The sequence below is a fragment of the Chaetodon auriga genome, chromosome 19, assembly GCF_051107435.1.
Source record: "Chaetodon auriga isolate fChaAug3 chromosome 19, fChaAug3.hap1, whole genome shotgun sequence".
Lineage (NCBI taxonomy): Eukaryota > Metazoa > Chordata > Actinopteri > Chaetodontiformes > Chaetodontidae > Chaetodon > Chaetodon auriga.
In genome coordinates this window covers 14,581,340-14,597,941 of record NC_135092.1, presented here as the reverse complement: position 1 = coordinate 14,597,941, position 16,602 = coordinate 14,581,340, and the positions used below count along the sequence as shown (strand labels likewise).

General features: G+C 43.1%; 1 protein-coding gene across 3 annotated transcripts in view; it reads right to left on the bottom strand.

Moving 5' to 3' along the window:
* Positions 1–5,421: 5,421 nt before the first annotated feature.
* znf618 (zinc finger protein 618) overlaps positions 5,422–16,602 on the bottom strand; it is a 31,009-nt gene continuing 19,828 nt past the window's right edge. For 2 of the 3 annotated variants that reach the window (XM_076757904.1, XM_076757903.1), the window contains exons 7-14: positions 16,416–16,505; positions 16,124–16,213; positions 14,659–14,736; positions 12,292–12,336; positions 11,468–11,545; positions 10,401–10,577; positions 8,912–10,011; positions 5,422–8,712 (exon numbers count right to left, since the gene is read on the bottom strand). In XM_076757904.1, coding sequence (XP_076614019.1) covers positions 8,164–8,712; positions 8,912–10,011; positions 10,401–10,577; positions 11,468–11,545; positions 12,292–12,336; positions 14,659–14,736; positions 16,124–16,213; positions 16,416–16,505 — 2,207 coding nt within the window. In that variant the 3' untranslated portion in view covers positions 5,422–8,163. The remainder of the gene's footprint in view (positions 8,713–8,911; positions 10,012–10,400; positions 10,578–11,467; positions 11,546–12,291; positions 12,337–14,658; positions 14,737–16,123; positions 16,214–16,415; positions 16,506–16,602) is intronic. The other variant, XM_076757905.1, reaches the window with a different exon arrangement.

Below are 16,602 nucleotides of genomic sequence, written 5' to 3'. Positions count from 1 at the left end.
GATATGAAATATTCAAATGCTGCTCTGCACTGCTGTAATAGGCAGTGAAATTCCTCATCACAAGCCTCGCACACTGTGTGCTCTTTGTCTCAGGGACGATGTCGCCGGCACCTATGTGCTGGTACATATGAGGAGTGCAAGAACACCTGGACACTCATCATGTGTGTCAGCGAAGGTGTCATTGTATAGTTTCCTTCGTGCTGTGTCATATGTGGCTCTGGGCAGAACTCAGCAACTCTGAGAGGCGCATGAGAAGTCACAAGCTCGATATTTCTGGCCGACTGTGGGAAAAGAATTCAAGTCGGTGTATGATGTGCGTGCATGAGTATATATGCGCAGGTGTGCAGAGGGAGCAGAGCAGGCAGGCGAACAGACAGGCACACCGGGTGCCTGTGAGGTCAGGGGCTAGGTGGAGTGTTAGCGGGAACGACACCTGACAGCAACTGGGTGGATGTGCCCTGGCAGTTCTGTACATTCATGTCACTACTGATAAAAGTCAGCACCTGCTGAGCAGGAGAAACTACAGTGCCGGTGCCACCGGGTCCTCCATACAGGACAGGGAGAGGAGGTTGAGAACACTTCCTTCCACCTGTCCTTCCCTCTGTCCCTCCAATGCTCACTGAGCAGACAAGTCGGGACAGCTGTGATGGCCATTGGTTAGGCAGGGGTGAAGGTGCCAACCTTGTCAATGCCAGAGGTGGGAGCAAAGCTGCATGGCACCGCCTGATTTGGGCTCGGAAAATGAAACCTGGATGCCTCTCTTTTGGTTGTGTAACAGCCAAGGGCAAAGGGAAGTCTACAGAACTTTCTCTGTTACTGTAAATGTAGCTGGACGGCTACATGTGTCGTACTGGGTACAGCTAAACAATCAGCTACAGGGCTTGATTTTTTTTTTTTTTTAATGGCTCAGCATGAAGGAGCTAACAAACATGAACAATGATTTAAAAAAAGAGTTTAGTGTAACAGTGCAGATGCTGAACATGAAGTTGACTCATGGCTATTAAGGGTGTCTGTTTTTTGTCACGTTTATATGTTTTTTTGCTGTCAGGATTTCTTCAGGTGCTCTGGATTCCTCTCAAGGTCCAAAAATACACAAATCCTCCAGACAGAAAACTCCAAATGACCCAAAACTCACCCCCCCTCCCCTCATTACGGAAGTGGACCTGGACTCCTGTTTGTATGTACAGTGGATACTCCGGATCACCCCATACAAACGACCACAGAGACCAAACTCAAGGCCAAAACAGTTTGGGATTATTTGAAGTGCTTCTGGCTGTCTTGGTCTAACCTGGGTTTCCTATCAGAAGCGACACCTGTGCAGCTTAATGCAATCCAAAATTAACTGAAGTTTGATTTTTGCTCTCAAATCTGTTAACTTAGTTTGTAGTGTTTCTACACTGGATTGCATTATATCATGTGGGTGATGCTGTAGCCAATAAAAAGCCAGATACTGCCACCTAGTGTTCACATAATGGCACACAGAGGGAACCCCCTTCACATTCAGCTTTATCTATCACACTCCTAATGCAGTCAATGCTCTAATTCATTGAACAATGGCATGCAGTAAAAAAAACTACTCAAACTCTCAGCTTAAAGGACTACAAAGCAGCCCCACATACTCCTCCTTACTTTCCTTGAAAAAGAGCTGATCTGCAACTTTTCCTTAACCCATAACGAAACGGAAGCAATTGTCCAGTGGGCGGGTTGTTTTTCCCCACATTTTGCTTTTCTAAATGACCGACTCGCAAGCATTTGGTGCTGTAAGCAAAAACTTAGCATGTCACAGCAGTAATAGCTTGTGGAAAAACGTCACCTTCAGCCGTGGGGTGTGGAGGAAGGGAGGAGGTCGTATTGTGTGTGTGTGTGTGGTGGGTGAGGGGCTTGCTGGGGTAGGCCAACTTGGACGCATGTGCTGCAAATTAGGCTTTTAGGTAGGCAGCCTTTGCGTTGGGAGCAGCGGAGGGGACAAGAGTGCGGGTGTTTCTGCATGGCTGCAGACCGCTGCACCTTGGGGGCCGGCTGACCCGGGTGCCAGAGGAGGGAGAGAGACAGCAGGCTGTGATGAACACTTACTCGCTCTTTCCCCTCTTTCTGTCTCACTCCCTCGCTCTTTTGCCCTATCCGCCGCCCCTGGGGAACCCTTGCACGCACCTCTAAGCAGCCTCTGTATATTCACTCCCCATGTGAGAGTCTTCAATCGCTCTGCCCTCATATAGGGCCTCTTTCCCCTCTACATGTGTTTGAGGCCCTGCGTCTCTCCCCCTCAGCCACTGTGGAAAGCTCTGCTTCATGTCTCTCTGGGTGGGAGTCCTCATTCATACTGAAAATAAGCAACGGGCCATATTTTCTCAGGTTCTCTCGATTCATAAATACAGGAGCCGAACGTCTCACTTCCCCTCTTGACTGAAAAGGAAACTTGTTTCATGTGAAAGGGAGTTTTTTGTGTCACTCTAACCCTTGAATGCACTTCCACTGGGATAAAACTGGACTTTAAGGCAATAAAATACTTCAGGTCCTTCACCATCCTCCCTCTCTCAACACATCCACAGACAGCTATCATTCCTCCAGCTGCACATACACCACAGTTTGACAGATTTGGAGTTTATTCACACGTCACATACTACAGTGGGTAATGTATTCAAGAAACATTGAACAGCGCTGCCACATATAACACAGGAGAAAAAAAAAAAAAAAAAAAGACACTGAACCCTTTCTTTGCCATTATATAAAAATAGTGTTGCTACAAAAGTATAAATTAGGCTTACTAATAAGACAACTCAGATCTGAAGCTACACAGGAATCTGCTGCCAAAGTGCGATAAAAAAGAATAGAATCAAACACATTTTTTGCATTTTAGCAGAGTATAAAAGGAAGTAATGCCAGTAAAATAGGAGGAAAGCAACACTAATTTCTTAACCTGAATTGATAATACAGACTATAATCCATAGTTAAACAGAACAGATCTCCATGTTAGCATTCTTATACCATATTGTACAATTATTATCTGAATAAGTTAAAATCCTGAAACAAAATAAAACTTACAGCTGATTTCAATTTTCTAATAACAGTATCTAAGTTGAGTTTTCTATTATATCAAAACCTTTTGAAATGCTACTGTAGAAAATAGAGGTATAATGTTATTGGTGTTCCCTACTTGTATCTCTGAAATGAAGGCTCCCCCTTGTGGCATAAAAACAGCAGTTCTCTTGTATATACATAATACATCCTCTGAAAATGGATGATGTCAACCCATTAACACCAACCCATGATCAGCATCGCTACACCCACCTCGAAAGGTTCAAACTCAGCCCGGGTTACTTTTCTGACTCTTGATAGTGTCTTAAGTTAAGGTCTACTCATAAGCCAGTGTTTGTCATCAGATGCAAGTGAATCATGTTGACTCTAACTTTATATATCAGTACTCTTATTAAAAGCATGCATATCTTAGATATAATTCTCATTTAATCAACAAAAAGAACGCTATTTTCTAAGTAAAATCAAGTTGACATCATTACGTCAACAATGGCATTTTGTCCCAGAGCATATTCTATTTAAAATACTTATTTAAAAACTGTAAGAAAAATCCCTTCATCAGCTCAATCGAGGACCACTGCTGAAACCGAAAACCAGTATACAGTATTTTGACTACATCTTTGACCAAAGCTAAATAGTTGCATGAACTGCTGATTTCCAATTTTTTTTTTAAATTACAACATTACCTTCTGAGTACTGAGGTAAAACATTGGATTGGTTCTTAGAAAATTAAATTTAAAATATAATTTACAGCAATTTTCTTTTTTTTTTTTCTTTACCAAAATATAAATGTGACATAAATCAGTTTGAAAACAGCAGTACACATATTGATTTCAGAATGTAAATTATCACAATGAAAAAAAAAAGTGTGTCTTGGTTACGTTGAATCAAGTCATTCTCCAAAAGCTTTAGAGGAAAAACGGAGAAACGTTTAAGAGGGTGAAGAACCAAATCAACCCAAAGATAATAATTCCTTTTAAATACTTAAAAAAAAAAAAATCATTAAACTGTAACTTAACACCCCTGAAACTCTTAGCTGACCTCCAGTGGTTTAACTTCTCACCTGGCTGCAGTGATTTACAGGTGAACTCCAAGACCACATGACGTCACTGCTGGGTGTGCTTACAGGTGCAGCCAGAGGGGGCAGCAGAACAGAGCTTCTCAGCCTAGTGTTAAGTTACTCTTTACAGGGAAAAAAAACCTTTAAGAAACACTAAATGAAAGCTGTTACTGGAGGTAAAGGAGTCGTCTGAAGAAACATCTTGTGTAGATGTGAAACAGTTTGCAGTGTAGAGCCGTTCACCTGTGACGGACTGACAACTGAGGATTTTACGGATTTGAAACCGAAACAACTGTATTGACTTAAACTGAGGTGTTGACCATACATATACGGATAACAGACATTTTTCCCTGGTTCTGTCCACACGACCTTCATTTTACAAAATATCTCCGCACAGATGAGAACAGAAACAAAGTGAAATGAGCAGGCCAGGCCTGGATCGACATCAACCATACGTCAAACACCAGAGAGGAGCTTTGTGAGCAGGAGTGGTGAGTAGTTTGGTGGTCGTTACGTACAAACACAAATAATAGTAACTAATTATTTGTAGTTAACACCTTTGCGGCACACGGCCTGGCACATGTAAAATAACCAGTAGTCCACCATTGTTGTGGTTTCATTACAAAAAAATACAAAGATACATTAACCAGAGTTTGGAAAAACCTGCACTTTAAAAATGATATCGCTTTAAGTGAGCTAACATGCTGTCTGCCGGTGAACAAGAGGCCCAAACGCAGAGGTAAACGTTGGTTCTGCAGAATATCCGTATACATGAGGTCAAGGCCTGAACAGCCAAGTGAGACCCTGATCTGGTCTTGGCTTTACACTGCAGACCATTCACTCCCATGCCCTATAATTTCCTATGTGCAGTGTACTGACTTCCTACTTCCTGTGTCCTTGCAAGCTAAAAGGTACAGTCACAGTTAGCCTTACGTTTGACGAAAGGACGATTCCAATGTGGGTCATCAATAAATGTTGATCAGAGCGATCACTAACGGTAAACTGTGTGGAGGCGCTGCGGCAGTTTTCAGTCTGCTACTGTGACTTCTACTGTTCCAAGTACACTTCATCAGTGTTCCTATTGGCCGTCTGTGCACATATGTGAGGTCAGAGTTGAACAAAAGGTGAAATCTGACAAAAACAGTTAATGGATGCTTGAATTTGACCAACAGGCAGACTTCCATTGAAACCAATGGGAGACTGAGGGACTGCTTGTTGGGCAGAAGTGTCATGTGACTGTACCTTAAGTTATACTGGGGCCTAAAGCTGGAAAACATGACAAAAAGAGATAAAATCATGTGTTTTTTTGTTTTGTTTTTTTTGCTGTCAGTCGTGGGATTGCATCTTCAGTTACTACTATAGTGTTTAATATTGGAATACAGAGTTGATGAAACCCCAAAAACAGCATTTGGCCAAGCAGGTGGAGACATTCCCTGTTCATTCATGTGGAGCATTTAACTGCACCTTTTACGGTCAAAAGATAATATTTCAGCTGCGCCACAAACATTGTAATAAAAAGTAATCCCAATGGTCTCCCACCATAATATCAGTGTAGATTCATCTCCCTGCTCTGGTATAACCCCCAATAAAGACCAGCTAATACGATTTCTATTCACCTACTGAGTTGTTTCAGCATATGTTCATATAGTGGATCCTTGTGCTTGGGTGTGTTATTGTTTAAATAATTCCTGACCTTTTTTTTAACAAAGAAAGAGATGACTCCAAAAGCATGCATTTTTCAGTAAGTTCAACCTTTTTCAAACATGGGAACTTTGGAATAAAGCACTTGTCATGTACCCCATTTGACCACTAGAGGTCACTGTTTCCAACCATCAGCCATAAGTCTCTGAGTCTGCATGAGTGAAGAAAGAAAAAGAAAAAGAAAGCAACTACAAGCTTTAGAAAAGATGGTGAAAAGAAGGCCATTGAACAGCAATAAAAAGGCATGATGTTGGTTTGGACTGTAGGGTTTAAGGTGGTCGCATGAAAGAGACTTAAGGCCCAAAAACAGAGATGACAAACTAGTACTTGACTAATTAGTACCACAGGCAACAAACAAATTTACAGTATAACTTCCATTCATCCAAGTCAGTTTAGGAGGTATCAGCTTGAGTAAATGTATACTAGAATCCATAAAAAAATAAATAAATTGACTTCATTAGTATGCGTGTGTTGACTTTAGTGAATGTACTGGCAGAATTCGCTTCATCCTGAAAAAAATAACCCCTCAGTGATCCATGTTTTCGTTTGTTGCAAATGGCACTAACTGCATTTGGGGTGGAACGTTTCACAAAAGTCTCGGTTCAGTACATGCCTCGGCATTGAGGTCACAGTTTGGTGTGTTTTCGGTACAGTGAGGAAAAAAGTGGCGGTGCCTGCGTGGGTGCACTCATTCCTGAGAAAATCCCGTTGATTTCACGAACAGAAAATAATTTACCGTTAAGAATTAACCGTCGGAGCGTCGTGAGAACAGTCGTTTTCAGCAGATAAAGTTGGAAACTCTGCCCTGTGATAAAGCTTATTGCTTTAAAAATGGAAATTTGTAGCTTACATACGGAAGACAATGTTTATATTAGAATGATAAATGAGGAAAGAAGAATAAATAATAACTTCCCTATGAACGAGTCTTTGCTAAATAAGCGTTAAACTCACGCACACACATACACACACAGTGGGTAACCACACAAGGACTTAGCAATTATGAACTGAATTCTTGCCTACGAGCTAACCAAACTGATGGCAAATAACATCACTGCTGTTTATCTGAGAGCAACTTCCAGTCGACTGGAGGTGTGTCTTTTCACTGAGCTGACTGGTGTGACATTCCTGAATTACCAGTGCTGGAAACCATCCAGCCAGATAAAATGGCCTGACATACAAGCTGGATTGTACCACTGAGTATTAAAGGATAATGTAAGATTCATTTGTCTGACGTATTTTAATTTCCTGTTGGTGCAATCCAGCTGCGGTATAGTTTTATTATAGTTTAATATGATGCTGTCCTCTGTGGGGGGGGGGGGGGGAATATATTTGTTATGAAACTCAACCAACAGATTGATTCTATTCAAGTCAACTTCATGATACTGGCCCATCTGTGCAAATCTAGCCATTTGACTTGCATATCTAGCAGCATAAGACCTCTTGAGTTAATTTTAGGAAGAAAAATTAACCATTGGATGACCTTTTTCTTATTTTTAAACAATTTGTCACAAACAAAAAGGAAAGCATCATATTTAATGTTTCATCAGCTGTTTTTTTTTTTTTCCTTTTACTCTTTCGAATGAAAAATCGCTCCATAGCTACATTTTAGGCCACTTGAGCAACCGTCAAATTAGCTGCAATGATTTTGCTCTCAACTGCCTGGCCATCTCCCGTGGCTGAATATGCTGAAAAATAGAATTTTCAGTGATGCAGAATAGTAAATTATAAACCAGGTACACGTAATTGTCAGAGGTGCAATGGCAGTGAGGATTCACCACTTGAATTTCTTGTCACAAACCAATGGAAATGACCGTTCTCTGACACACTGTACATGCTACAGTACTAAACTGCCTCTTGGACATCTTTGAAATCTAGCAGGACTGTTTTCAGAGGTCTATGACAGTAGTTTCAAGCAGTGAAAGCTGACTTTACCTGAAAATGTTGCCATCCAGTGAGAATAACAGCATTATAGCCTTTTAGCAGTTTAGTCATTAGGCTGGAGTAATTCAAATCACTGGCTGTGATAAGAGTGAGACTCATCCTGCTTACATGTGCATCCCATACCGAGGGTGGCGTACCAAACAGGACAGTCTTTTGAGAGTTACCGTTCCACCCCTACATTTTGTCCACAGTACTTTACAACAGTCCTTTCTCCGTATAAAATATGTGATAAGCCGTATTTGTTTATGGGTGTTTGCAACCTGTACAATGTGAGTTTCCTGTAAATATCTGTCTTTAATGTCAGAGTATTTAATGTCCATACACGTTTAAGTTTACAGTTGGTCTAGACCTACAGTATATAAATAATAGTCTTAAGTCATTGGTTGGAGGTGAAGGTTTGGTTGGTTAGGGTTGGTTGGGTTTCTTTCCTAGCCCATATTGGAGCGAAGGAAAATGAGTTTGTTCATCTCCTCAGTGGTTACCTGCTGCCTCCTCTTCATGGCCAGGCTCTGCTCGCACACAGTCACGCACTCGCTCCGTATGCCCACAGCAGGCACAGCGAGCAGCCACAGCGCCAGACGAGCGAGCCTGGGGAACTTCTCGCCCACTGCCGAGCTCCAGTACTGGAAGAGGTCAGGTGTGCCTTGCAGAAGAGGCTCGGCCAGGTACTGAAAAATCTCCTGCCTGACTTGGCTCTGACTCTCATCGTTACCTGACATTGTGCAAGAAGAGGAGGTCCCCCTTGAGGTGCCGCCATTGTTTCCCCCTCCCTCTATGCGGCTTATTTTAGGGGTTGGTGGGCCGTCAGTGTCCCGCTCTTCACCACCTGAACCTCCACCACCCGTCATACCTCCATCCCTGCTGTCAGCAGCCATTTCGCAAGCACGGGAGATTATGTCTTCATGCTGGTAGGCTGGCACTGAACGCAGCTTGAGCTGTGGGTCCAGGACCATGGCTACCTGGTGGGCTCGTTCAACCTAGAGACAGGAACATTTCAATGACTATCAGTCAGTTTTATTCAGGCAAAGTTCTGAAACTCTTGCACTGTACTGAATCAGTATTGGTAGATTTACAATAATACCTAGCCCTACTCTTAACAGAGTTTCAGGAATTTAAGAGCGATCTCATCACTGACACTGACAGCATGAGGAAACAAAAGTAATATCACTTCAGTACCTTGAAGTTTTCCTTAAGTGCTTCCAGGAAGTAGTGACAGAGTTTGCTGGCCGTGCCGGTTCCAGCCTCTCCAGCTTTGGACGTGAAAAACTTCTCCAACCGCAGGTAGACGGGCAGCACCTGCTGTAAGGTTGGCCTCCTCTGGCTGCTCAGCTCCAGAGCTGCCAGGCGCAGAGGTGCCAGCAGACAAGCCAGCGTCCCGAGCAGATGCTTGTTGAGGCCCTGGAGGAGTGGAGCTGTGGCCTTACTGCGCCCATAAGCCTCGCAAATCTGTTCAAAGTGAGCATGGACCTGCAGAAGAGCTTCAGCCATACGATCCCAGCAAGGAGGGGTGGGGCACTGCGCAGGGCTGCTCTGTGTACCCTCCTCGGTTGTGCTTGCAGATGTGTTGCTGCACTGGTCATCACGAAGGACCAGCGTGGAGGAGGAGGCGATATCTCGGCACGTCGAGAGAAGCTCGGCCAACTCATGAAGACCTCGAGCCTGGAGGCTGCGCTTCCCGAGAACAGCCTGGACGACTGCGCCAAGTGAACACCCCGCGCACCGCAAGCATATCCTGCCCCGGCCACCGCCGCCAAGTGGCGATCCCGCAAATCCCGCTGCCCAAACTCGGGGCTCCGAGACGTACACGGTGCGAATGTCTGACATCACAAACTCAGACAGCACATTCTGCACCCAGTGGTGAACCTGTTCAGGCCCTTCCCTCAGCTCAGCCTCCCTCACGCCGAGCACGTAGCGCCTCAGTCTCGAGCCCTCCACCTGGTAGGCCGTAAGAACATAGCAAGCATCTGGGCCTGCTGTCTGGGAGTGGCAGGTGACAGCGATGCCAAGCGAAGCATTGGAGCCTAGAGCGCACGTGACTTTGACTTTGACTTGGTTGTACATGCGGGGCAGCTGGCGCAGTGCCAAGGCACTCATGTTGCCAAAAGCATCACGGGTGGAGTAGGCACCATGACGAGCACCCGTATCCACGAGGGTCTGTGCCAACTTCAGGAAGTCCTTGCTGTTGAGCACATTCAGCATGCTCAGATCTGAACACATTACCCGTAAGAGGCGGTCAGCCACCTGCTGTCGCTCCTTCTCAGGTAGTCCGTTATTCTCTGCCAGCACAGACAGCAGATGGATGGATAAGAAGGCAGAGCAAAACATAAAGATAATTAGTGTTCATGTTTTTTTTTTTAATATGACATATTGGCAGAAAGCACAGTGTGTCTTAGAAGGGGAAAAGAAACAGAATCATAGAGAGTGGTACAGACGCTGCAATATAATGGGAGCAAACCTGAATTTGTTTTACAGACCAGTTTCACTTTGAACTTAGGAAAAATTTAGAGGCTAAACTTGGAATCATTTGAATTGTATTCACTTGAGAAAAGGGCAACAGAAAACATGTCGGAAAATACAATAATTTCAAAGACGCAAGGGCCGCACAAACTTTTCATGGACCCTTAAACACGGTAACTCTGAAAATGAATTAGGTGGCAGTACTTACGGCTGAGAGTGTGGTTTCTCTGGGAGATATTTTGAGGCTGGATTTGTAGTTTAACTGAGGAATGGGCCTGGGCCTGAACCTGAGCCTGAGCCTGAGAACCTCTCCACAGCTGCTCTTGAGGACCGGAAGCTGAGGAGGTTTTGGGAGAATCCCCTTTGGTGTGGTTCTCGTTGTCCGCTGAGGAGATACGGAGACGGAACATCAGGCAGAGGCGACAACATCACATGGCTTTAATAGAGAAAGTGTATGTTAAGTGATTGCAGTGGAGAAAAATGTAAAGAATAAAATCATGAGACAAAACAACTTTCAGCAAAAGAAAAGAAAAAAAATACATCATGTGGCCTCACTGATTCTGTCATTAACAAAGCGCGCCCTCAAAACAAGCCGTGCAAGTTTACAAAAAGAGTTTCCTCAGACATAAGAGCAGCCACAAATCTCACAGGGCATGTGTGCAAATGAAGTCAGTCTGACAGCAAATGCCAAACAGCAGAAATCCATCACAAACTATCAACTAGTGTAAACACATTTTGTTTTCATAGGTGAAGCCTGGATAACAGTATTTTAAGACTGTCCAGATGATAACAGTTTAAATCTAACTGCATGCACGGACAGGCAACATGATTCATACATACGAGGGTAAACAAACTGCACTTAGGTCATTTATCAAGTAAAAATACCAAACATTAGGTGGCTACAATTTCTCAAATATGGGTATTTTCTTGCTAGCCTTGTTTTCATAGCACTGTAGAATTCAGTACATTATTTTGACGTGACTTTTGAGCTGTGCTTGAGTTTGGAATTGGTCTTTATGATGCACGAAAGCTGTCGCAACCAAACATAAAAACCGTATCCAGCAGTCTCAGAACCAGATCTGCAACAACCCTCATTACGACAATATACTGTTCATTCTTGTGTGCAACAATTGAATGCCGACACCTCAAAGAACAATTAAGGAATTCCGTGTGATGATACAGACTTTCACATGCACTGCAGCCACTGAGGGTGCGTTCACATTCTGTATTTGCCTCCCTGTTGAGCTTGACATGCATTCGTAGTCGTGGACTCACCAGCGTGGGACTGCATGTGCTCCAGCAGGTTGTTGTAGAACTGGAACTGGATGCCACAGGCACCACAAGTGTAGGGTTCTAAAAAATCACAAGGCCCAGAAGAGCGTTGACTCTTTGTCGGAGGAGAAAATGAATACACTGTGCATTTGTCCATCTCTGTTATCCCTGATCTACACTGGATCAGCTGCTCTGACTTCCACCAATTTTGTTGCTGCACAAAGTGGCATTTCTGAAGATTTGTCATGCAGTTTTTGTGATACTTTGCAAATAATTACAGCATTGTTTAAAAGCTGTACGTTGGGGCGTCCTAGTCGCTCAGGGGGTTTAAGGCGCTGACCATGTAATCACAAAGTCCCTGGTTTGAATCTGACCAGAGGCCTTTGCTGCATGTCGTTCCACCTCTCTACCTCTCTCCTCATACTCTGTTTCTACTGTATCCAATGCAATTAAATCAAAACATAGACTAACGTTTACATCTTGGAACAACAGCATTTCAAAAGTTTCTCACAGCTCTCCCACCAAGAGAAAACCTTTGCAACAGTATGAGTCAGTTTAGCTGTCAGTCATTACAAGACATGACGGTATCTGAACACAATGTGGATGTACAATGAGACTAATGGTAACAATCCTGTTCAAACATTCCCTGGAGATAATGAAGCTAAATGCAGAAAATCTGTATAATCACAATGGATTATAGTGAAAACTATTTGCACCAAACAATGACAGATTAACAAAAAATCGAAGCAGACCAGAAAAACAGTGAAATGAGGAGAAGGCAGCATGCATACTTTCTGTTCTGAGCAGGAAGGTGGGGTTGGACTTACTCTGGGATGTAGAGAAGGAGGTGGCCACCAGAGGGCTCGGAGTTCCTGTGGACAAGAGGACAGGGAGGGAGTTAAACCTACAGACACACTGGACCTTTCCCCGTCGCCGTTTTTCCTTGTTTATTCAGTCAGAGCCCTTAGTGTTCAATGTTGTCTTAAAAAGGCAGCGATCGGAGCATTTCATGTACATTTTCAAGGTTTGGTGACGAACGTTATGAGACCTCATGGAAACTGTGATCAGTGACTGATGGAGACGTAAAGTGCATACAATCAATTTAAATACTTTATTCATTACAGGCAAATACTGACTGATTTCAGGTCCAGGCAACTCCAACAAACACCTCCAACGAAACAACAACCAGACTGATGTGAAGGTGTCAGATGGTTCAAACACAGACACAGGAAATCACCACACCATTAAAGAACTGTTCACAACCCTGATTCCGAAAGGTTGGGATGCTGTGTAAAACATAAATAAAATGCTGACGTGATTTCATCAAACAATTTCCACTGAAAAACATGCTGTCCTCACCTCCAGACTGTTTTTCCAGAGGAGTACAGAGGACTGATAGAGAGCTTCATCACATGGTACAACAACCACCACGTGAAGCTCAATACCAGCAGAACCAATGAGCTTGTGGTGCTGCTTCATATGTCATGTTTCTGCAAAAACGTGGATGCTTCACACACACGCATCTCCACCCTGGCAGCACTGAAGATCAATACCAGAGGTTCTCAAATGTATTACTCAAAAGGTTCGAATTGGCAGTAACAAACCAATATTTAATCAGTTAATTAATGACACGTCTCTTGCAGCACAAAACCGAGGCAGACAAGGCTCAGACAGTTACTGCGCATATATTTATGACTCAGACGTATTCTTAGAACTACATTTACGCTCATTTCCTCTAATACACACTGTCTAGCTGTAGAAATTACCAGAGAAGAGGAAACACATTCTGTATCTGCCACTTAGGAGTTAATAGCAAATTCTCTGGTGTAACTTCACTGTGTGAACTCGAGAGCAGCAACACACGACGCTCTCGCCAGCGGTTACTGTCACTGTGACAACGATGTCAACCATAGGCAAATCAACCACATTAAAACCACATTCATCTGGGGACAGGACACACTGAACATCCAGCGTCGCTGACTATTTATTGATAAAAAGAAAACGGATTTCAAAGACACTGTTACACTTCATAATCTAGTTCATCCTGTGAGACATTCGTGTGAGGTTTTGTCGTAATTAGCTTATGAATTTCGGAGTTATGGCCAAAAACGTGTTTTGTGTGGTCACAGTGACCTTTGACTTTGGCCACCAAAAACTAATCAGCTCATCCTCGAGTCCAAGTGAATGTTTGGGACAAATTTGAAGAAATTCTCTGAAGGCGTTCCTGAGATGTCACGAATGGGACGGATGGACAACCTGAACTCATAAAGCCTCTGGTCAATGATGGTGTCAGCGTGGTTTAAGTTTAAGAGTTTCTCAACTCACAATTTGGAAGGAATTTAAGGATTGCACCATCTAGAGGCCATAATATAATCAATTAATAACATTCATGTATCAATCCATAATATCACTGATTTCCCTGGATTCACTCCACGGTCGTGACCTTCAATCCCTGAGGCAGCGCCGCATTAAAAACCGAGGCATGGCTAACTCGCACATCAGAGAAGGCAACATTAATGCCGAAAGGTACATACAGGTTTTGGAGCAACATATGCTGCCACCCAGACGACATCTTAACCCTAAACCCGTTCCTGCTTATCTCAGCAAGACGATGCCAAAATGCTAAAATTGTTCATCAAGCAAAAATGGAAAAGAATTTCATTTCCAAAACTCCAACAACTCACGTTCTCAGTTTCCAAACACTTACTGCGTGCGTTTAAAAGAAAAGGTGACATCACACAGCGATAAACACGCCCCTGTCCCGACTTTTAAAACCTTAAAAGTCTGAACGCTGAGAGCTTTCTCGTCGACGCAGGACAGCGCTGCTCCCACTAAGAGGCTGATTAAGAAAATGTGTTTTCAGGGCCGTTAATTACAAGTCTATTTTTGGGTCACTGCCGTGACGTGGCGGCCGTTAGCAGAGCCAAAGGTGATCCAACGTGGCATTCAGCGAGGCCTCCATCTTCATCATCAGAGTATAGAGTAGAATAATAATAACAGAGCTCTTAGATTTAGAGTTTTATATAGTAACAATTGATGCAAGGTAGGTCACACAAACCTCTTTACACCCCCCCCCCGCCTATCTCAATTTTCAGCCCAGGCAACTGAAAATACTTTTCACCGTTCGAGCAGAAATGATACATTTCCACACAAATACACACACATCCACATCAAATAAATGACTCAGCTCTCACCGCTTGAATTCTGCGAGCTGTTTGTGTCAACCAGACTAGACTGAATTGCACTTTCCAGTTTCCGCCTGTATGGACTGTCTGTAAGCAAAAACACAGGAGAAACAATGAGTGACATGCCCGTGCTAAATAACGTGGATAATATTCTTAATTCTCCAGCTCTGAACCCACACAGCAGCCGAGATGGAGCAAAGTCAATGACATGCAATTTCTTCATCTTAATTTTAGTTTGCAGCATGCAAATCAATCGCGCTAACAGCCTTGACAAAAAGATCCAAATGTTCATATTACATTTAAATATGGGTTTAATTCCTCGTCTTCGTTCCATCTTTTTGACCCACTTCTAAGATGTGAGTGTGTGTGTGCCATGCTTTAAATAGTTCTTTATGGCAGAGCGCTTCTTAGCAGAAAGATGAGGGGGGTCACGTACCACAAGATACGGTACCAGTTGGGAGAAAAATCAGGGATTTATGACAGCTGGGCAAACGTTTTGGTGAAGCAGAGTAACATTACCTAACATTGACAATGGACTGTATGTAACATGTTAAAACAACAGTATAAAATACAAATGTTTGTATTGGATTTTACTTATTTTCAAAGTAAGTAGTTTGTGAGTCTATGTGGGGACAAAAAAATAAAGACATCAGCTTCAGAGAGACAGAGATTTGGTAAGAAATTGCAGAATCTATAAAAGGTCTGAATTAAACGTAATGTTTTTTAATCAGAACTTTAATGTGTTTAGGTGCTGGAGGCAATTTAAAAAAAAAAAAAAGATTCATAACAAGAAAAAAAAAAAGGAAAACGTATCATCGCTTAAATTGTGCAATTAACCATTCACTAAAGGTTAATAGTTTCCAGCAGGGTTGCCACAAATACAGTGGCAAGGTGACCCAGAACCTTACATTCAATCTCTTAGGGGTCTCTTACATCCTGTTTCCACTGGCTCAGTGTAACACACCGCAGCCACACTGAGGCATGCGCTCACGAATTCCCACCACGCCCTCAGAGCGCTATCGTGACGGTCCCTGCCCTCTAACCCAGCCCTGCACATATCACAGTAAACCTACTGGCCGCCATTTTCAAAAAGACATTATTTAACCGTACAGACAATAGGGGTTTGGTTTTCTGATGTTCCTTCAGTCTCTGCTCAGTTTTCACCTGCCTCGACCTTTTCACGCTATCACAACTTGTCATGTTGACACCTTCAGCCAACCACATTCAAGTTCTACATCACCAGTGACAAACGCAATGCATATGATGTGTCAATATTATACTTGGCTCTGAGTACAATGTAAAACAAAAGGTGCATTATACTGAGGTTTGATGATTGTATTTCAAGTAGTATCATCCGGAAGCGGGAACAAATGCGTGTGTGTCGAGGTTTTGAGGCATGCAATCTCTGCTTATCGTTATACAATCAATCAACAAAACCACTGATAAAATTAAGGATAAAAAAAAGTACGCTTACTTTTTATCTTACCAGGTTGGCTATGGCCAAATTTACTCATGTCCATGCTGCCACATTCCTGTATCCGCGATGCCTTCAAATCAAAGGAGCCTACGTCGAGAGAGATTCTTAATTGGAGCTCAGTTTAAAAAGAAAATTCAAGATGCTGGCACTTCCTCCGTAATGGACGTTTATCAGAGGTTATATTTGTACAAGCAAACACAATGACTAAAATAGGAACCATGTATTCTGTAAGCTGGAAGTGTTCAAACCCTACACATCGAGGCTTTAAGCAGGCGATAAACGGGCTCACCCATCGGTGTGTGAAGAGCAACATGCTCCTGGTAAGGGTTGAAATACTTGTACTGCTTCCCACAGAACTCGCAAACATAGCTCCCGGTTTCTGCAGACAAGAAAACACACAATCAAACCTTTGTTTTCATCAAAAGCCAAGTCACTGGTAAAACCTGCATCACACCAATTCAGATCCAGTTTGTTAG